At 37.0% G+C, this 22987-nt stretch overlaps 1 protein-coding gene and 1 non-coding gene across 6 annotated transcripts in view; both read left to right on the plus strand.

Moving 5' to 3' along the window:
• BCAP29 (B cell receptor associated protein 29) overlaps nucleotides 1-22987 on the plus strand; it is a 40481-nt gene that overhangs the window by 3998 nt on the left and 13496 nt on the right. For 2 of the 5 annotated variants that reach the window (XM_033439025.2, XM_033439031.2), the window contains exons 4-6: nucleotides 5534-5684; nucleotides 6799-6934; nucleotides 11651-11783. In XM_033439025.2, the coding sequence (XP_033294916.1) occupies nucleotides 5534-5684; nucleotides 6799-6934; nucleotides 11651-11783 (420 nt within the window). Of the gene's footprint in view, nucleotides 1-5533; nucleotides 5685-6798; nucleotides 6935-11650; nucleotides 11784-12690; nucleotides 12769-22987 lie in introns of all 5 variants that reach the window. The other 3 variants (XM_033439038.2, XM_004263352.2, XM_033439045.2) reach the window with 2 other exon arrangements.
• On the plus strand, nucleotides 15479-15608 carry LOC117195503 (small nucleolar RNA U109). Its single transcript, XR_004475228.1, has one exon. It is a non-coding gene; the product is annotated as a small nucleolar RNA U109 (small nucleolar RNA).

Below are 22987 nucleotides of genomic sequence, written 5' to 3' on the forward strand. Positions count from 1 at the left end.
CTAAGCTTAACTCTAGTTTTTATATTATTATTAATGTATTCATTGATTTTTAATTAATTAAGTTGGTGTTGCCATTAGTATACAGTTGACTTTATATTACATAGTATATTGATAGTGTATGGAGTAGATAATTGATATATTGATAAATAGTTGATAGATACTACTGTTATATACACACAAGCATAAATTGCAACAGAGTGCACTGCTTCTTAATCTCTTTTCTGTTGTTTTAAGATTTCAATGCAGTGATGCATAGCCTAGTTTTCAGAGTTACCAGTTATACAGTCATTTGTTATTTTGGTGTCCTAGGCACCCAGGGGCTTAGCTCTTAGGGAGGCAAATAGAGGAGTAGAATCACTAGGACCTCAAAAAGAGTTTTAGATGCAGGCTGTGAATCTTGATTGGATCCTGGTTGAAAAACAACAACAGCACAGATATTTAGGGACTACTACAAAAATTTGAACATGGACTGGTTGTTAGATAATCCTAGGGAATTTCTGTTAACTTTAGTTGTGATAACAATGTTATTATTATAAAGCAGAAGTCAGCAACCTACAGCCCGCAGACCAAATGCCTATTTTTGTAAATAAAGTTTTATTAGAATATAACCATGCCCATTTGTTTATGTACTGTCTATGCATGAATAACTGCAGAGTGGAGTAGTTGAAACAGAAACGGTGTGGCCTAAAACATTCACTGTTTGCCTTTAGAGAAAAAGTTTCTCTAAAAAGTTTCACACCTGTGACATAGGAGTATGTCCTTACGCTTAGGAGTTGCATGCTGAAATATTTAGAAGTGTCATGATAGTTACAACTTACTTTCAAATGGTTAAAAAAAAACCGAGTAAAGCAAATGTGGCAAAATGTTAATTGTTGAATCTAGATAGTGGAATATGGATGTTTATTGTACTAGTTTTTCAGCATGTTTGAAATTTTCATGATAACAAGTACCTTAGAAATTAGAAATCAGAAGTAGACTTTTTTTTGTTTGAAGTGGAAAAGAATAGCTTTATTGCTTTGCCAGGCAAAGAGGGCCACAGTGCGCTAATGCCCTCAAAACTGTGCGTCCTGACCTGGATTGGGTAGTGAGGAGTTTTATAGTAATGGTTCAAAGAGGGAATGATCAGCTCGTGGACATTCTTCTGACTGGTTGGTGGTGAGGTAATCGGGTGACAGCATCATCAACGTTCTGGTTCCAGCCGGTCTGGGGTCTACGTGCTTGTGGGCAGCATGCAATTAGCTTCTTCCACTTGGTTGGGGTTTCAGTATCTCAAAAACGTGCAGATTTTTCCATCATTTCCCCTTTTGATTGTAGGTCTTTCAGTAGGAATCACTGATGAGCAAAATATCTGTCTCTTGATGCCAGGGTGATTCAGCTTCTTGCCGTGGGTGCAGATCATGTCCCTTGGTGGTAGAACTCCTTTATATTTGCCCAGATGCTGGTGGAGGTATTGTGACGTCCAGACAAGACTTTTCTCTAAAAGTAGACCTTTAAGGTTCTTATCAAACTGGAAATTCCATGAATCGAAATAGTTACCATGTTTTTTAGAAGGAGTAGCTGAGCTCAGAGATATTAAGTAACTTGTCTGAGATCACCCAGCTACTTCTTGGCACTTCAGTTTTTGATACCCATTGCAGAGTGTATTTTCCCTCAGAATTCCCTCCGAGTTGTGTTGTGGGTTAGGTAGGTTTTACAGGGGCCATAACCACCACGTATGCCACTGTCTTATGAGAAAATGTTTTCTCACATTCCATATTACCAACCTCTGGGGTGGAATCCTCTTTATAAACCAGGATTAACTGGTGTGAGAAGGTATGAGTAGGTAATTGTATCAGGGTATGAATGGGTTTATGCCTCATTTCAAAATGTATTTGTCTCATGGTAAGTTATTAATGTTACTGATTGAATGTCCAGCCATAGAAGAAATAACACCAAGCGCGTAAAAAGCAATAAGGAAAACAGGTACCAACTTTGCCACCAGCTAACTAAATGACCTTTGGAATGGCATTTCACCTCTCTGAGTTTGGTTTATCCATTTGCAAAATAAAGGAAGAAAGGGAATAATCCCTGCAGCTCTTGCTATCTCTAGAAGTATATTGTGACCTTCCAACTCTAAAATTATCACAAGAATTTCTACTGAAAACTGCCACATATCCATATAAGGAAGGGGAACTTTAGCCAAGCTTCTTTTGGTTACATATATCAGAAATGAACTTCAGCTCACTTGAGCAAGAAAGGGGAACTTAAAGTAAAATACGGGGTTGTTCCACAGCAGCCCAGGGAAGGAAGGAAGCCAAACTCCTAGGAACTGAAGTGTCCTTTTCATGTCCCTGCATTTCTCACTGGGTCTACTTCACATCTCTACAGACCCTGATACTCTGTTCCCACGTCAGAAAATAGGTACCATACAGCTGCCAAGTTTTGTCAATCTAGCGATATGCAAGGATTAATTAGCCATTTCTTTTTTTTTTTTTTTTTTGTCCGTGCTGCACAGCAAGGCATGTGGGATCTTAGTTCCCCTACCAGGGTTGGAACCCATGCCCCCCTGCATTGGAAGTGCAGAGTCTTAACCACTGGACCGCCAGGGAAATCCCTAACTAGCCATTTCTGAATCCCAATTCCAATTCTAAGGGAAAAAATCTGATCAGCTAGCACCAGGTATCCAATCCTCATCTGAGAAGCTATGGCCAGGGGCAGGGTCACAGAACAGAATCATGACTGCTGGCTGGAGCCTACATCTGTGGGCAGAGGGAGTAATTAATTCCCAGAGAATAGGAACATCATGGATGGTTAATGCAGGAGCTTTAACCATGGATGGTAAAGACAGGCAGATAGGGACTTATCCGTGAAGCCTCAGTGTTTCCATCTCAGAACAGGGGGATAACACGTACTTCACTGAAGTGTCGGAAGGATAAAATGCAGTTACATATGTAAAGTACATAGTCCGGTGTTCTCGTCCACTAGAACAACACTGGTGTAAGTAATGTAAACCCAGTAGGTTTGAATTACTCAAGCTTAATTCATCTTTTATTTTGGAATTTTTTTTCTTGTTGGTCTAATAAGGTAATTATTACAAGGTGTTAACATTCCTAGAGCCAATACTAACTGAAAAGTGTGTGTGCATCTGTGTGTGTTTTAGCACGTTGAAATAGGCAGAAAGGAAGTAGGAAACCCAGGAGAATATGTTTAGTGTCAGCACAAATGCATCTTGGGAATTTGAAAGCGTCCACAAGTGATCCAAAAAAAGACTATCTCTGTGTGCCTTATAGAAAATTGACTTTGTCACACCCTCTCTTTATTGTTGCCCCCATCCCACTTTTCATACATGTTCTCTTCGTTATTATGCAAGCAATTCATTCTACAAATGGGTTTTTATGACTATTTACATTTATTCTTTGATAGTGCTTAATCTTTAGCATTTCTGCATAATGGATCCAGGAGTATTGTTCCTGTTTAATTGCCAATGAGTAATGATCTTCACAGTATTATGAATTATTTTTATGAGTTATGTTTGCTTTATTTTTGTTTTGTAGTGATTGGCATGCTCTTACTATATTGAGGCAATCTGAGAAATAACTAAGCCATGAAAAAGAATGAAATCTTGCCAGTTGTGTCAACATGAATGGACCTTGGGGCATTATGCTAATTGAAATAACTCAGAGAAAGACAAATACTGTATGAACTCACTCATATGTGGAATCTTTAAAAAAATAAAATCAAGCTCATAGATGCAGAGAACAGATTGGTGGCTGCCAGGGGTGGGTGGTGGGCAAAATGGGTAAAGGGAGTCAAAAGATACAAGCTTCCAGTTATAAAATAAATAAGTCATGGAGACATAATGTACAGCATGGTGACTATAGTTAGTAATACTATATTGCATATTTGAAAATTGCTAAGAGAAAAGAAAAAAAAATTCTGTAACTATGTATGATGATGGATGTTAACTAGACTTGTGGTATTTTACAATATATACAAACATCGAATCTTTTTTTTTAATTAGCAAATTAGGAATAGAAGGAAACTTCATCATTCTGATGAAGAACATCTACAAAAACCTAGAGCTAGCATCATCCTTAGTCAGATGTTGAAAGTTAGCCCCATAAGATTGGGAACAAAGCAAGGATATTCACTTTCACTATTTTTATTCAATTAAGTAATAGATTTTCTAACCAGGATAATAATGTCAACAAAAACTAGAAAGCATAAAGATTGCAAGTTAAAAAGTAAAACAGTCATTTGCAGATGACATGATTGTTTATTTAGAAAATCCTAAAGTATCTATGAGAAAGTTACTGTGTCAAAGAAATATAGTGGCATCAAAAACTGCAAGGTCAATATACAGAAATGAAGTGTATTTCTATGCTATAATCAATAATTCAGAAATGAAATTTTTGAAAATTCCTTTTATAAATATACCAAGAAACCTAAAAACCTTACAAAAAAACTTTATAAAAAGATGTACAAGATCACAACGCTGAAAGCTACAGAAACATTGCTGGAAGGAATTAAAGAAAATGGAAAATAAAAATATCAATTGGAAAACTCACTATCATTGCAATGAAATAGCACTTCATACCGACTAGGGTGGTTATAATCAAAAAGACAGAAAATAACAAGTGTTGATGAAGATGTGGAGAAATTGGAACCATCATACTCTGCTTGTTGGAATGTAAACTGGTACAGCTGCTTTGGAAAACAGTTTGGCAGTTCCTCAAAAAGTTAAACATAGAGTTACCATATGATCCAGCAATTCCACTCCTAGGTATATACCAAGAGAAATGAAAACTTATGTCAGTACAAGAACTTGTACGTGAATGTTCATGGCAGCATTATTCTTAATAGCCAAAATGGAGAAATCCAAATCATCTCATGAATGGATAAACCAAATGTGGTATATCTGTACAATGGAATATTTTTCAGTCATAAAAACTAACAAAGTGGACTTCCCTGGTGGCACAGTGTTTAAGAATCCGCCTGCCAGCGCAGGGGACACGGGTTCGAGCCCTGGCCTGGGAAGATCCCACATGCCGCAGAGCAACTAAGCCCGTGAGCCACAACTACTGAGCCCGCGTGCCACAACACTGAAGCTCACTGCCTAGAGCCCATGCTCCGCAACAAAAGAAGCCACCGCAATGAGAAGCCTGTGCACCGCAACGAAGAGTAGCCCTCGCTCACCACAACTAGACAAAGCCCGTGCGCAGCAACAAAGACCCAACGCAGCCAAAAAAAAAAGTAAAGGATAATAGTTTGCCATGTAGCTAGAGATTAGACAGTGCAGTGATGGTAAGTCCTAGATGACTAATAAAAAAGCAAAATACTGTTAACATTCAAAGTTTACCAGTATCCACTTACAGCGCATCTGTTTTGAGCATGGTACCCTCCCATGTATTGTAGAGGAAAGACAAAAAGAGAGTCCCTAGCTAAAGTCCACTATCTAACAGTTAGGTCAGTTGTGCTAAAACTGCTTCCCGTTTTAATAATAACCTTATATTCTTAAAAGCCAAAAGTAATATTCCCTCTTTTTCTCTGATAGATGCTGTGAGAGAAGTAAGAAAATATTCCTCAACTCATGCCATTGAAAGCAGCTCAGCCAGCAGACCTGCTGCCTATGAACATACACAGATGAAACTTTTTAGGTCTCAAAGAAATCTTTACATTACTGGATTTTCATTATTTTTCTGGCTGTAAGTTTTTTAAAAAGCACAATTTAAAAACATGATTTGTGTTTCTCTTTCTCATTTTTTCTACCTATACTATAGTTGTTTTTTTTCTGTACTATTTAGCATACTAACGTCTTTATGAAAGAACTCAGATGACAGATCCAAATAACAAATAATAATTGTGGCTTGTAGGTTCTATAGGCCCATAACGCCCTGCATGATTTGGCGCCTGCTGCTCTGACATGTACACCACGTTCCAACCACACTGCCCTTCGCTGCTCATTCATTCATCCATTCTTGCAACAAATATTTATTAAGTTCCTGTTTTGTACCCTGCTCCTTCCTGCTTCAGGATCTTCTCACCAGCTTTCCCTTCTGCCAGAATACTCTTTCCTTCCCTCTCTCCCTGGCTAATTTCTACTTTAGCCCCTTTCTCAGGAAAGCTGAGACCTCTGACCATCATTCCCCCAAAGTAGGAAGGTCTTCTGTTGTACACTCCCATAGAATGTGTAATGTATATGCTTTTCTTTCAAGTGTCATTCGTGATTGTAATTAAATACTGTTTTAATTCTTGCCTTCCCAAGTAGAACCTAAACTCTGAGAGCAGGGCCTCTGTCTTGTTTCCTGCTATGTCCCCAGTGCCTGGCACAGTGTTTAACACTTAGCAGTTCCTGAGGAAATATCTGCTGAATGAATAAATGGAGATAACGATTACTACTACTAACAAAGGAAGTTACCTATAAGTAGAAGTGAATGAGCAGTTTTTAGGTTTGGCCAGCCTCACAAAATGCTCTTTAAATTTTTTGCTGAGCGGGAAAAACTCTTACTGGCCCTGCCACACTGTCTGGAATTCTGTTTCTTCTCGTCCTGGCCAAAGGCCTCTACAGAGAAAATAAGTAAATTAATAAGTAGCACTTAACCTTCATTCCAAATGCTAATCTTCTAACGAAGATTCCAAAGAAATGAGACACAGGCTTGTTTTGACTGGAAGACTTGAATTAAAAATATATCTTCCTTCCGTAAACATCACCTCCCTCCACCACACCCACACCTGAAGGGGAGTCGCTGGATAATTATTAAAGTCACAGTTCCTGGTGATTAGTTGCACACTACTCTGACATTTTTTTCATTTTCTTAGAGTGTTGAGACGTCTGGTTACCCTTATTACTCAGCTGGCAAAAGAGCTGTCAAACAAAGGAGTACTTAAAGTTCAAGCAGAAAATACTAACCAGGCTGCCAAAAAATTCATGGAAGAGAATGAAAGACTAAAACGGGTATTTAAATTTTCTTCTTAAAAACTGGTGTAAGTGTTATTGGTATTCCCAAGGGGTGGTTTATTATTTTTCAGCATCAGAAAGAGCATTTTCATAATATATAAGCAGAAAATGACCATAAATAACAATATTCTACAAAATTATTGTTTCAGAAGTATTTTATTATCTTTAAATTTGTGTGTTCTCACAGTTTCCCTCCACAGTAGATTAATGCCATTGGACCTACTTCCTATGATTCAAGGAGAAAACAGTATTCTGGGAATATGAATTTTAATTCCTTCATTACCATTAATTTTACTTTATAACCTAAAGCAAGTTTTACTAAGTCTCTATTATGTTTCCGTTTCCCTTTCAGTTGAATTCCTGTTGGTTTTTTTGGTGTGGTTTTTTTTGTTGTTATTGTTGTTTTCTTTAAATGATGATTATGTAGGAAGCAGACGAAAATAGTTGATATAGATTGATGACTGCATATAATATTTTCAATTTCTAATTTGGTTATGCTGTTGATAATTCTTCTTTGAGAACCCTATGCTGTCTTTCCCTGGCTACTCAGGGAGAGTGTAAATGAGATACTGATGTTTTCCATGTTAAGTAAAAAGAAGAACGAATGGAAAAATGGAAGATACAAAATTACTTCGGGTATTTTTTTCTTAGGTTTAAAATTTAGGAGTCAGATCTCATAGCTTGAGTGTTTTCAGTTCATTTTAAGCCCCATAAGTTTTCCTAATTCTGCTTCTTAGAAAAAAATAATCAGTGGAACCTTCAGAAGTAAAACAACTTTTCTTGAAGAAAGAATTCCTAGCATAATGCAATAAGATTATCTCCCTATTATAAATTAATGAATTACAGTCAATTATATATTACATCAAATTATATTTATGTAAAAAGTATTGTGATCCTAAATTCTAAAGCCCAGGCTCTTACAGAAAGAACTATAAGCGTCACCTTTCATCAATGCTAAATGAGTTAGCTGTTACATAGTACAATATAAATCTTTCTAAAACCTATGAAATAAGTCAAAACTCATTGCAAAAAAAATTTTTTGATACTACAGTGTCATGGTCACCTATTCAGAAACCCATGTTTTACTTATGACGTCTACCTTATTTTTACTACAAAAACAGGATTCAAAAATGTTTCTTTGGGTAGATTATAACCAGCATCTTTTAAGGAAACTTTTAGAGAATAAGCACCGGTTTATATTTTTACTTCGTTTTGTTCTGTTTTGAAAAAGCATTGATCCATAGATGTCCTGTAACTTTCCCGTTGTCATAAATATAGGTCTGGGAAATCAAGCTGTCGGTATTTCTGTATTCAGAAACAAGCAATATACATCACTGTAGTGTTTCAGCAGCACAGTCAGCCTTATTTTGTACCTTAATATTATTTGCTTCATTTTCTATCCTTTGATCTCATTTCATAATGGTAAAAACGAAACAAACCCCTCAAGGCTTTTATTAATATATGGTGGCTAAACTCAAAAGCACACAGCCAGTATTTGTAGACTTACCATGTACCGATCTTGATTTACCATGCCTATCGTGTTAAAGTAGTGAGTTGTAACTACTAATAGAACACTACTTTTTTCCTCTTATTCTTGAACTCCAAGAAAATGGAAAGTGTTTTTGTAGTTTTGGTACTATGATTTTTCTCATATATACCATAATTAATGTACTTAAATTAGTTTTGTCCTTCAGAAAAAGCACGTTCCTCAAAGCATTTCTTTTGGGATTGTTTTCAGAACCAGTTACTAACTTGCAAGGAAATTGATTTCATGATTACTGATTCTTTGATCCGCCATAGTGTCTCCCTTTTTTTGTTCTCCTCTCCTTTGGTTCCATGCTGTCCTGGTTCCCTGCTTCTGCATATCTGTGGCCCAGTCAGTGGCCCTAGATCATAAGTGCATAGATATACTGGGCTAAAGCGAGTACACAGTGGGGAGAAAGTTTGCAAGCTGGATAAAAATACTGTCAGTGCCCAAAGCGTAACTGATTAACCATAGGTCAGAATGTCAAAGATGACTTCTACTTCAAGATACTTCATGTAGGTTTTGAAATACCAGCTGAGGAAGGATAAAATTGCTAAAACATCTCTTCGTTCTCTATCAGAGATACATTATCTAATGGAAAGTGCATTACCCTGAAGTCCAAAAGACTTGGGTGCCAGTCCCAAATCTACCAGTAATTAGCCTTGTGACCTGGGGCAAGTCACCTCATTTGTTCGGGGCCTCAAGTTTATAACTAATAGCTAACGTTGTTCACATGCTTCACAGTAAGGTATTAACTCTTTCAATTGTTGCAACAATGCTATGAGGTTGATGCTGTTAATATTTACATTATATAGATGAAGAAATGGAGGCACAGAAAGGTTAAGCGACTTGCCCAAGATCATTCCACTAATAAGAGACAGACCTAAGGATTGAATCCAAGCAGGCTGCCTCTAAAATCCACACTCTTAACCACAGTGTTCTGTGCCCTTCAATCGTATGCTAACCTATGAAAGGACTTGCAGATGGTGCCTGGGACGCATTTCTGTTACGATATTCAGTTAATGAAATAATTATGAAAGACCAATTAACTTTTAATTTAACTGCTTTAGTATAACAACAGTGACAGAGCTTTACTTCTTACTTGTTTTCTTCCCAGCCACTTAACAAGGTGGGATAAGGTGGGTGGGACAATGAACATGTGTATTATTGTAGCTGGTAGCTATTGAATTTCAGATTCCAGGGCTCTTGGTCTTTCTCCAGCATCAAGTTACACAAAATAAAGTTGAACAAGTTGACAGGTGCAGTAGTGAAAGCTTATTTACCAGACTGACACCAAATGCAACTTTTCCAAGTCAGTGGCAATAATAATTCAAGCAGACAGGGTAAACATTCCTGTAACTCAGTCATTCTCTTCCAATTTGGGTAATCACTGGAGGCTGTGTTAACTGAATTCAGTGAAGTAACAGCTAAGATTGTTTTGAACTTGAAATGGTCAACAAACTTGTAGAGATTTGGAGGGTTTTTTCCCTAGTTCCTGCTCTTAAAAATATATATATATATTTTTAATTTTGGAGATAAGAGGCTCCTTCGGTTTTAGTAGGTACTTCAGTCCTTTACCTCCTAAAAAAATTTCTTGGACTTATACAATATAATCGTTCGAGCTTTAATTCCTCCTTCGGATCTGCCTAATCTCTGTTATAACACGGTAGTATTGTATACGATCTTGTGCTGCAGTATCTATGCTCTAGTCTCATCCTTTCCACTAGATTGAAGTTACCTGAGAGCAGAGACCATACTTACATTTTTACTCCTTATAGTACATAGCACTGTAAAATATTTGCATGTAGTAGTAGCAGTGCTCAGTAGAACTTTGTTTTGTTTGTTTAATATATCAGCTTACATTAGAAAAGGAATCACCCTGCAGTAGAAATTCTTTACTGTGTCAGTCTGTTTTAAATTGTCCTGAGTTAACTTTTTTACCTGACTACGGAAGCTTTCCGAATCAAATTGCTGCCTTTTACTTGGTCAAATAACTCATGCCAGTATATACATGTTCTGTTTTTCAAACATTAATCTAATTTGCCTTTCTTGGTAACTTAACATCTTACAATTTCTCTTTGATAAGTCGGCGTCTTCATTCTATTAACGATGATTTCCATCCAGACATATAGATTATGAAATATTTACCCCATGATGTTTTTATTTTAGTCAAATATTTTACTATTCAGATCTTAATTTTTCTTGTCTAGAAAAGATAAGCTGCAAACATAAACATTTTAAAAATCAGAATAGATTTGAAAATAATAAAGAACATCGTAAAGGATTAACCGAATAAAAGTAATTTGGAGACTGTTCAATGAAAATTAGGTAGAATTGTCCAGGTGAAGAGATGGCCCTGTTATTCTCCACTTACCCATATCTATCCTGACACCATTATATTCTTCTCTTATGAATTCGTCTATATAGAACTAGTCTGAGTAGACAGCTCTGCAATTGGAACATAATGGCTTTCCAAGTAGTACTGTCCCCAGAACTATTTGTTTTTCCTTAGAGTAACATCACGCAATTAAAGAAAAGACATTGTTTATCTAAATACCTTTGAAAATACAATTTTTTTTTGGCTGCCTTGGGTCTTCGTTGCTGCGCGTGGGCTTTTTTCTAGTTGCAGTGAGCGGGGGCTACTCTTCGTTGCGGTGCACAGACTTCTTGTTGCGGTGGCTTCTTTTGTTGCAGTGCACGGGCTCTAGGCGCGCGGGCTTCAGTAGTTGTGCCACATGGGCCCCAGAGTGCACAGGCTTCAGTAGTTGTGGCTCGCAGGCTCTAGAGCACAGGCTCAATAGTTGTGGCACACGGGCTTAGGTGCTCTGCAGCATGTGGGATCTTCCTGGACCAGGGATTGAACCCGGGTCCCCTGCATTGGCAGGCAGATTCTTAACCACTGTGCCACCAGGAAAGTCCCTGAAAATATAATTTTAATTGTAGCCCAACCAGAAACTCTTGTTATTTTCATTTCAGAGATTTCAGTCATAGAAAAAATTTTGTGTGTGTTTGCCAAATATCAAGTTTCTGCTAACAGAAGTTTACATTATAAAAAAGTATAAAATACTGAAAAGGACAAAGAATAAAATAAAGATCAATAATTTAAAATACATTGTTCATCTCTTTTCCTGAAAGAATGGCTATTGCAATCTAATGTTACTTCTTTCTATAACTCTCTTTTCTGATAGCTCTTGAAAAACCATGGCAAGGAAGAAGAACACATTTTGGAAGCGGAAAATAAAAAACTAGCAGAAGATAAGGAAAAACTGGAAACTGAATTAAAGAAGGCTTCAGATGGTAATGTTGTATGCATGCACAAAAGTAGGAAAAGTATTGTGATATTTTATGCTGTTACACTTCACTGTTTTTCCTAAAACAAAATCATGGCTAAATGTTCTTCTGGCTAAAATACCAAGAGTGACCTATTTATAAATTCCTGCTCGAATACGGAGATAAAACAGTGTTTCAGCCAAGAGAAGCATGCTCTGTTATACATACAAACATGTAGGTGTTTCAGATCTATGTTGTAAATACAGATGTTCCTCCCTTAGCAAAAGAGCTATGTTCCTGAAAAGTTGCTTGTAAACACATGTTTGGAAATGAATCACATTTTTCTGTCATAGTATATTGCTTTTTGAAAGAAGCAATGACGGGGGATTGCTTATTATTATTATTTATCTTATTTATTATTATTTATTTTATCTTATTATTATTTATCTTATAATTATTATTATTTATCTTATCTTATTATTTTGGTTATAAGAAAATACGTTGCTTATCTCAAGCCCTAATACTTTCTACCTGCCAGATATAAGGAAAATGTTCCTTGAAAGAGATGGATAGGGATAGAATAAGCCACAGTCTAGGATGCCAGCTGAGAGCTTGAATGTCTCATTCCAAAACACACTGCAATGAGGACTTGGGGTAGGGCGTCCTAACTCCATTTTCCTGAAGGCAGCTATTTCTCCTACATTTTTTGTTTTTTGAAAAATAGCTCTGTTAGTATTTTCTTCTTAGACAAGGAACAAATTATTATTGCCTGTAGCTGCATAGCACAGAAAAGTCCCAAGTCCAGTGTCATCCCAGGAAACTCTGAATAAAAGTTTATGGCTTGACCCCTGAGCAACATTCCTGCATATGACATAGTCCTTGATGTTGTCCAGATACTGGGGAACCTCTCAGTCAGAGTCAAGATAATAACCAATGCATAGACCTTCTCCAATTTCAGATCTCTTCCACTACTTTGTGTTGGGAATAACTTGGAGAACGTTCAGTGACTGAATCAAAGACCTACTTTATGCCATTTGTAAGTTTAGATTTTTTTTTAATAGACCTCAGTATAATAGAAGTTTCTGTACTATAACTTGCTGTTTGATTATCTATGGACATTGTTTGTGTAGAGTTGAGTTCATCAATATGTATTTGAGGGACTTCCCTGGTGGTGCAGTGGTTAAGAATCCTCCTGCCAGTGCAGGGGACGTGGGTTCTAGCCCTGGTCCAGGAGGATCCACATGTCACGGAGCAGCTAAGCCCATGTGCCACAACTACTGAGCCTGCTCTCTAGAGCCCGCAAGCCACAACTACTGAAGCTCGCGTGCCAAGAGAAGCCACTGTAATGAGAAGCCCGTGCACCACAACAAAGAGTAGCCCCCGCTCAACACAACTAGAGAAAGCCTGCGTGCAGCAACAAAGACCCAACACAGCCAAAAATAAATAAATAAACCTATTTTTTAAAAAAAAGTATTTGAATTTGAGATGGAAAGCCTGAAGATAAAAGCTAATTCTGTTTTAAAAAAATCTGTAGGATATTTCATATATGATATAAAATATATAGTTACTTTCCTACTTCTTATTTAAAGTAAAAAAAGAAAATCATTTAGAGGCAGTAAGTTAAAAAATAAGTTACTCTTCTAGACAAGGTGGTAGATGATGTGATAGGTGTAGTATAGCTCAAAATTCTAAATCTTCTCATAGTTGGTGTACTGTTGGCTCTTCTGCAATTCCAGACAATTTGGAACATGATCATGAAGTTTTAACATTTGTATGAAAATAAATTTAGTAATCAGACATTTCAAGTGAGAAGTAGTGTTCTTTTTTTACCCAACACAAAATATTGGTGCTAATCCTTCTGAAGAATGCAAGGGACTATTTCCAAAATACCTTTAATTAGTTTAAAAAAGTTATTTTAAATTTCTGCTTTTTTTTCATATTTGCCAAGGATCCTTTCCCTTACGTTGTAAGCAGAGTAGGACAGAAATAAAAAGACAGACAAGAATAGGTTGTGTGCCATGCTACACCTCTCCTAACCCTGGCCAGCTTAGTTTTTTCCTCCCTTTGCCTTTTAAAAATTCCAACTCTGAGATATTTTGAGCTTTAACCTCACAAGTCTGAAATATAACTCTAAACTCGGGGTTATTTTGAGTAATATAAAGAAACTCAATATTTCTTTAACAGACAATTCAGATGTCTGGAGAAAATGAACTCTTTGATAATACAGGCATTTTGTTTATGATCTGATAACAAGAGATGCCAAGCTTCTGTGTTTGAAGTGTAGACTGCAAAACTGCTTTCAAAGTGAATCAGTGTTGAGGTAAAAGCAGATTTTACCTGTTTGAGTATGTCCTGTTTGGTTCCTGCAAGGTGTGTAGTATTTTATGAACACATTTTATTTTAGATAACATTGTTACTGACCTTGAGAAGATCAAAGTTCCATTTCTAAAGGAGGTATAACCCTGGCTATGTTCTCTTGACCTATACCAATCAAATTCATTAAGACAAGAACTAAGAAATAAATTAAGAGTACAAGATTTGGATGAATTCAGCAGCACAATGCTTTGTACATAGTACCATTCAAATATATTCACAGATTTCTAAAAATTGAGGGTATTAAGGCTGACAGTGCTTAAGAAATGTTTTAGCAAGTTCTTTTATATTTGAAAACTGAGTAGAAAGGCAGTGTGGTTTGTTTCTTAATAGAGGTAGAGTATTTTCCATATGTATGGTCTTACCCTTAGTGTTTCTTTAATCTAAGTGAAACATTTTCTCCAAATATATTAGCAGAAGTAAAGCATAAATACAAAATGTTTGTTTAAACTGATTCAATCCAAATTGGAAAAGTGCTATTCTGAACGCAGGTATTAAGAGCACTCACTCTATCAGTAGTGCCAAAATCTCCATCAGTTTTTAACCACCAGCTTAGATTTTTGACCAGTTAGTAAATTACCTGTGCTTCAGTGCAGTAATAAGACCCCAGTGAGCCAAACGAGAGCGTGCATGTCCCCAAGCACCCAATTTACACTCAGGACTAACTTAGTCAGGTGTAAGGGCCTGATCTGTCATTTTTAATGATTTGTTTAATGGTAACTTTGATGTCCCAGTGTGTGGAGTAATTGGGAAAGGTCAGTGCCATGAAAAATGAGACCTTAGGCTCTAAAGAATTTACAAAGTTCGCAAGCCCTCATAATAAAAATAGACCTTGTATGTAGTGGAAAACCTTCTGATATCCACGGAGATTGACTTTTAAAGACTCTTCCAGGAGAGCTTCCCAGTATTTATTCTTAATACTTTCCCAGTATTTATTCTTTTTTTTAATTAATTTCTTAAATTTATTTTATTTACTTATTTTTTATTTTTGGCTGCGTTGGGTCATTGTTACTGCACACAGGCTTTCTCTAGTGGCGGCGAGCGGGGGCTACTATTTGTTGCGGTATGCGGGCTTTTCATTACTGTGGCTTCTCTTTGTTGCAGAGCATGGTCTCTAGGTGCGGGGGCTTCAGTAGTTGCAGCACACGGGCTCAGTGGTTGTGGCTCGCGGGCCCTAGAGCACAGGCTCAGTAGTTGTGGCACATGGGCTTAGTTGCCCTGCGGCATGTGGGATCTTCCCAGACCAGGGCTCAAACCCATATGCCCTGCATTGGCAGGTGGATTCTTAACCACTGCGAGGAAATACGTACCATTCAGTCATTGCGTGCATCCAGGCGGTGGTAAAAGTGGATACAGTTTTGAAAGTGATCGAGTTGCCTGTGGACATGTTGCTTCCTCATTCCTTTAGGAGCAATAGTATACCCATAACATGCTACACTGAAAGTTACCAGGGCTGCCATTCTAATAGTAGAGGTTGAGTAGTAGTGTATTTCTCCTACATAAAGGGAAAAGAAAAAGAAGAAAATACAAAAAAATGATTGAGGCAAATTCCTTGACCCTGCCCTTATTCTTTCTTCCTTCCTTCCTTCCCTTCCTTTCTTCCTTCCTTTCTTTTTCTTTCTATCAGCAATTTTTTAGGAACTATTCATATAACTTATTCATTGTAAGATCATTTAACATGGAGCATAATTAAAACTGTTCTTAAAAAGCATAACTATTGAGGGACTTCCCTGGCATTCCAGTGGTTAAGACTCTGTGCTTCCAGTGCAGGAGATGCGGGTTCCATCCCTTGTCAGGGAACTAAGATACCACATGTCACACTGCGCAGCCAAAAAATAAAAAGCATACCTATTGAGGATAAGGCAAATTTTTATTTATTTTTCTTCCAGTTTTATTGAATATAGTTGACATATGGCACTGTATAAGTTTAAGGTGTGCAGAGTAATAATTTGATTTACATGCATCATGAAGCAATTATCACAATAAGTTTAGTGAACATCCTTCATCTCATACAGATACAAAATTAAAGAATAGAAAATAACTTTTTTTCTTGTGATGAGGATTCTTAGGATTTCCTCTCTTAACAACTTTCATGTATGACATACACCAGTGTTAATTCTATTTATCATGTTGTATATTACATCCCTAGTACTTATCTTATAACTGGAAGTTGGTACCTTTTGACTGCCTTCACCCAATTCCCCCTCCCCCCCCCCGCCTCTGGTAACCACAAATCTGGTCTCTTTTTTATGAGTGTGTTTGTTTTTGAAGTATAATTGACCTACAACACTATGTTAGTTCCTTTTACACAACATAGTGATTTGCTGTTTCTATACATTTCAAACTGATCACCACGATAAGTCTAGTCAAGTCTAGTTACCATAAGTCACCATACAAAGATATTACATAGTTACTGACTGTATTCCCCACACTGTACATTTCATACCTGTGACTCATTTATTTTGCAACTGGAAATCTGTACTTCTTAATCTCCTCACCTATTTCTTTCTTCCCCTTACCTCCCCTCCCCTCTGGCAAACACCTGTTTGTTCTCTCTATATATAAAACTCTGTTTATGTTTTGTTATGTTTGTTAACTTTTTTTAATTCCACATATAAGTGAAATAATACATATTGCTCTTTCTCTGTCTGACTTACCTCACTTAGCATAACATTGATCCCTTCTAGGTCCATTCATGTTGTCACAAATGGCAAGATTCCATTCTTTTTTATGGCTGATTAATGTTCCATTGTGTGTGTGTCTGCATGTGTGCGCGTGCATGTGTTTGTGTGTGTGTGTGTATTACATCTTTTTCATCCATGTATCTTTTGATGGGCAGTTAGGTTGCTTCCATGTCTTGGCTATTGTAAATAATGCTTCAGTGAACATAAGGGTGCATGTATCTTACGTTCTCTAACTAATGTTTTAGTTTTCTTTGGATAAATACCCAGGAGTGGTATTGCTGGAGATAAAGCAAATTTTAAATGCTATCTAAACAAAGTATATACAAACAGAACAGAAACTGATTGTAAAGGCCCATTCTGTGTTCCTAAGTATTGGCAGCATATAACAGGGACCTTAGATTTGGACCAGGAAATGGAATCTTCTAATCCTATTTAAACTTCTCCTTTGCCAAATAGAAGGTTTATATTTTTCCACTCTCAACTAGTTTATTCAACTCTGTTCCTGGATAAATGCTTCTCTGTCACTGTGGCTTACCTTGAAAAGAACTAGCATTCTAGCATTTCCTTTTACAGACCAACTTCACTACCCTTAAAGATGTTCAAGTGTTTTTTAAAACTCATCACCCTCTAATGCCAGTAATAAACAAATCATACTAACATAGGGACCAGGGAGTGAAAATAGTTGAAGTGCTTTACAAGAGAAATTGAAGATCAAGATAAGAGAGAAAATTACAAGGGAATTACTATTCTGTATATCAGTAACCCTAAATTCCTTCTTCTTGAGTTCCTTACAGAGGAACTGTTTGAGCCATCTATCTATCTAAAAATAAATTCTCAAAGTCCAAACTAAGCATATCTTACAGTTGCAAATTCTTGTGGGTGTAAATTCAACTATCTTTAACTTGCAGTTATAATCAAAGCCACCATCTTATTTTAAATTTTGCAATGCTTTAAAAAATTTGGTAGTTTTAGTCATATCATGTTTTTTGTTTTATGACCTTTTAATGAGTTTCTATGCTTTGAATAAGGAAAAAACATGTATTTTCTCCTCTGTTTACTTATCTGGAAGTTTCTGCTTCTTTAACATCTCCTTCCCTTCCTTTGTTAGCTGAAAAATAAAAGTCCATATTTTAAAAGAATAGCATAGTTTATTTGAAGGATGTGGCAATAGACTATATGTAATTAATAATACATCAGTTATTTAAAGCAAATAAAATATATGACCCACCATTTTAGTCAGGTTTTAGCTCTTAGGTTGTTTTTTCATTTTTTAATGAAAGATATATTGCCATTTATTAGTTTATATTATCTCCACATGCAGTTGATGTTACTGTCAAACCAGAAGAAGGAGGCTTTCTTGCTGTGACTGCTTTCCTGGCACTAATATGTCATGGTGATATTTTCTCCTGCTGTTCCCTATTACATTCCCATTTAGTTGTGATGTTTTCCTTTTTGTGAGCTTCCTATCTGTTTGCAGGCCCTATATAAAATAAACTATTTAAGTGTCATCCAGTGACCAGGAGGAATAGCTACAGGGAAGATAGTAACTGAAGACAGAAATTCAAGGATACCTTTCATAGCATTGACAATACCAGCAAGCATGACTGATGCTACCTGAGGAAAAGCTTTTATTAGGTCTACAGAGGGGCATTAAAGCAAGAGAAAACAGTCTCTTCCCTGAAGAGCTTTATAACCCAGATGGATGGATCCAACATATATACATAAAGTGACTACAATTTATTTCTTCCCCTGTGTGATACATGAGTTAGTTTACTGAAAAACATGGAGTGGAGAGTGCTAAATGCATACTGAATAACAGAATGTTCCAGGTGATAAGAATATAATCAAGCATAGTTCTCCAAGTATGTTGATGGACATATAGATTGGATCAGCTTGTATCAGGTTTATGTTTACTGCCAAGTGCAGTAACGAAATTAAGCTGGACAACTCTGCTCTAAAAACACTTTTGAAATGGATGGAAAACAATCAGCTAGGAAAATGAGCTGGAAAATTAAAGAAGGAAAAACCTTTTCTTTGTAAAACTAAATCTCATTGCAGCATCCACTGTCTGTATAGCCTTTGTTCTTTCTATAAGCAAAATTGGAAGGGATTAAATGGGGAACTTCTTAAGAGGTTTCTTAAAATTTCCAGTATACTTTGGATCCTCCTCTCCTCTTATGCTCTGATACTTTAATTTATATTTCTTTTCAGTAAATTCATAATCTAAGAGAAAAGTGGTAAGACTTAGAAGTGTGTTTTAGGAGAAGGATCAGAAAACTATGACCCATGAGCCAAATCTAACCTGCTGCCTTGATTTTAGAAATTAAATTTTATTAGAACAAACCATGCTCATTTGTTTACATATTTTCTGTGGCTGTGGAGTTAAGTAAACTGGACAGAGTCTGCATGGCATAGAAAGCTGAAAATAAGGGAGTTCCCTGGCAGTCCAGTGGTTAAAACTCCGAGCTTTCACTGCAGAGGGCCCAGGTTCAGTCCCTGGTTGGAGAACTAAGATCCCGGAAGCCGAGTGGTGCGGCCAGAGAATAAAAAGCTACAAATATTTACAGTCTGGCCCTTTACAGGAGTAGTTTACTGACCCCTATTAAGGATCTTGAAGTAAGGAAGAACACCTTTTTCAGTATAAATAATGGTGTTGAAGAGATTGGTTTCTGCTTAATATTGTTATAAAATTTGCTGTGCACTTAAGTACTGGTTGAATGAATGTTGATCAGATAATTTAAGAAATTATGTATGCTTATATGTAGTAAAACTAGTTCTTTGTTTACAGTCAAAGTAAACTGACTCCTTCAATTCTCGTATATGATGGTTTGTAAATTCTTCTAGATTCCAGGTGTTGCTTTGCTTACACACGAACTTGCTTTATAAAGCATATCCTTTTCAAAGCAGTTTGTATAAAGCTATACCTACACAGTACTTTGCCTAAAACGTACACCCTGATTTTTAAGTGCAAAGCCAGCATATTAATATAATTTGTAATTATTCTTTGCTAAGTCACAGAGCCAAAATTCTTTTCTTAAATACATTACTTAGCAGCCCAGCTAAGATTAATGAAGGAAGTCTTCATGCATTTATTGGTGTTTCATTCGCTAATAGCATAAGAGTGGGGCTGATTTTATTTATTAAATTATAAAGCCTGCTCATCAGTTCCTTGGCCCCGAGTCCCAGTAATCCTTATAAGTATCAGCATGCCTTACATCCCTGTCTTTTCTAAAACCCAAAAGCGCTTCACCCATAAACCTCATTCATGGTCATAGTCCCCCAGAGGGTAGGGGCAGGCACCAATATACCTAGCGATAGGTATAGAAATTAAGACACACACAAAAAATCACTCATTTCCCCTTTGCTCATGTGGCAAATAGAGCTATAATTGGTTTCATGCATTAATGTTTACTCTTTAGTATAATTGTTTGGGCAGCTTTCTTTCCATTCCTTCTAAAGCATGTCCCTGCCATTAGTTTGGCTTCTTCACTTTGCCACTAGGGTGGCAACACCACAGATCTGATTATGCTTCTTCACTTCTTAAAACTCTGTATTGGTTCCTGTGACCTTTATAGCTCTTCAGGATGGCACACGTGGTCTTCTGCGATCTGCCCCCCAGCGTCATCTCTAGTTTTGCCTGCCCCACCCTTGTCCAGTCTAAATTTTATACCCCTACTCTATTAAATATGGGAGCTTTTCCTCCTAACAGTGGTGTTTCATCACCTTTCCCCTTTGTCCAGGACTGCAGGTCTGTCTGCCTCTACTGCCCTCTTCCTTCACACTCTGCCAGCTTGTGCTCATCCTTCAGCTCCAGCATCGCTGCCTCTCAGGAGCCTCCCTGAAACTCTCTCCCTTCAAGCTGGGTTGAGTGGCTTCCATCTGGACCTCCATAGTTCTGCATGGATACTAACTTAATAGTGTACTCTGTAGAAATTACTTTTCATTTGTTTATCTTTCTTACTAGATTGTAAGTGCTGTGAAGGCAAGGGCCACATCTAAGTCAACTCCTTGTCCCCAGCACATGCTTAGTGTTCTAGGCCTGTTATCTAATAGATATGAATAAATCTCACCCCCAAACACTGGTTCATCATAATTAGGCTCTTGCAAACTACTTACCTCCTTCTTCTTCCTCCCCTCTTCCTCCCCCCTCCCCCCTTCCTCCTCTACTTCCCTCCTCTCTCAAGGACCGAGCTCTGGTGATAGTCAGGTATCCATCACTTGGTACCTGCACTCAAGCATCTCAGCATTGCTGAAGGAACTAACTTCTTACTTTAAATAAATGGTCACTGCATTCAGATGGTCCCTCAGCACTGTGACAGTCCTATTGAACTTCTCTAAAATCTTCACTTTTTCACTCTTCAGAACTACTTTAGATCTTCTCATCTCACTTCTAAATTCTAAATCCACCCTACTTCATTGGGCACAAAGAATTAATCAAAAAAGTCATCTTCTCACCACCAAAACTACTGTCCTCCCTCAGCTGGCCTCAAACTCTACCTGTCCTTGGGTTACTGTGGATTAAGTTTCAATCCTTCTTCTACTGCTTTGCCTGCCAAGCCCACTATCCTTCTCAAGGATGCTGTTTCTGCAATTACTTCCTCACTTCCTATCACCCTACAGACATCTCCTGGCATCTCCTATCCCAAAACATAAAAACAAAAACTTCCTTTTGTCTCATATTCCTTCACTTACTGCCCCATTTCTCTGCTCTACTTCATAGCAATTTATTTTTTTCCTTTTAACTTTTTATTCAGACATAATAAATTCAAATCACACAATTCAAATCACAGGAGAGATGCAAAAATAATACCAAAAAAATATGCCCTGTACCCAAATGATAACACCTTACACTTGCCTTATCCTTTTCTTTCTCTTCATATTTTCCTCTCACTTATTATTTTTATATTTTCCAAATGGTGATTTTCTAATTCTCTTATTCCTTCTCCATTTATTAGATGCCATTCTATTGTTAAAGGAGAAGCTTTCCCTTTTTCCCGCAGTTACTTATTGATTTGCTTGTGTAATATATTCATTGTATTATAATTCATTGTGAGCATTATATTTTAGTGTTCAGATTGTCTCAGATTTGGCCAGTGGAAGTCTTTTCAAGCTGGGTCCCATATCATTTTGTCATGCCCCCATTCTGTAAGCACATACATTCTAGTATAACAAGATAGTCCAAGCTTATCTTGTACTTTTCCTCCTCTATCCCTTGAATCAACCATTTCTCCAGTGAGCCTTTAGGTAGAGAATGGTATTTAGAAAATAATATCTAGAGCCTAGGCGTGCTCATTGCTACTGGGGTGTCATTACTTCTAGGTGCCCTTAGCAGACAGAACTGATAGTAGCTTAAATTTTACCACTTTAGAGAAACTTTTCCTGAGTACTCCATCTCATGTGGCTGCATAGTCATTCTTTATCACATCACCCTATTCTAACTTTCTTCATGACACTTGGCACTCACTGTTGGTTGGTTGGTTGCTTTATTGTGCGTCTTCCTCTGACTAGAAAATGAGTGTTACAAGAGCTAAGACCCTACCTATCTTTTCATCCTCAACACTTAGTAGAATGCCTGATGCCTAGTAGTCATTCCATACATTGTTGAATGGATAGATGAGTGGATGACTCCCTTGTCTTAGGGCAGTTTCACCTGTGTAACAGCTTCATCTTCTCTAGTCATGAACAGTAGGAATCTTTGGAGGGGCTCTTATGTGTCATGGACTCTCAGTGGTTAGAGACTGGGAAAAACGTTTCCTTCTTCATATTCTTGATGAAAACAGTAAAGATTTCTCATCGCTGTTAAGGAGCTTAATTCTCACAGCCCTTCTGTATTTGTTGTACAAATTGACCCTAATGTGGATTTCATAAAAACTGTTTTTATGAACACTAACTTTAAATATTTTTAAGATATTTATAATCATATTGCCTCTCAACACTCCTCTTAAATAACTTAAACCTCTTACACATAAGATTTATTCATGAAGGTTAAGGGACCTACACTTTGATAGTCTTGAAATGTATTAAGTTCATGCTTCTTTTTTTAGTCTATGGCAATATCTAGATCACTTTTCGTGATCTGGCTTACCTCGTTTTTATTTTTGAATTTAATTTTATTTATTTTTCTATACAGCAGGTCCTTATTAGTCATCAGTTTTATACACATCAGTGTATTAATGTCAATCCCAATCGCCCAATTCA

Source organism: Orcinus orca, chromosome 9, assembly GCF_937001465.1.
Source record: "Orcinus orca chromosome 9, mOrcOrc1.1, whole genome shotgun sequence".
NCBI classification, from domain to species: Eukaryota; Metazoa; Chordata; class Mammalia; order Artiodactyla; family Delphinidae; genus Orcinus; species Orcinus orca.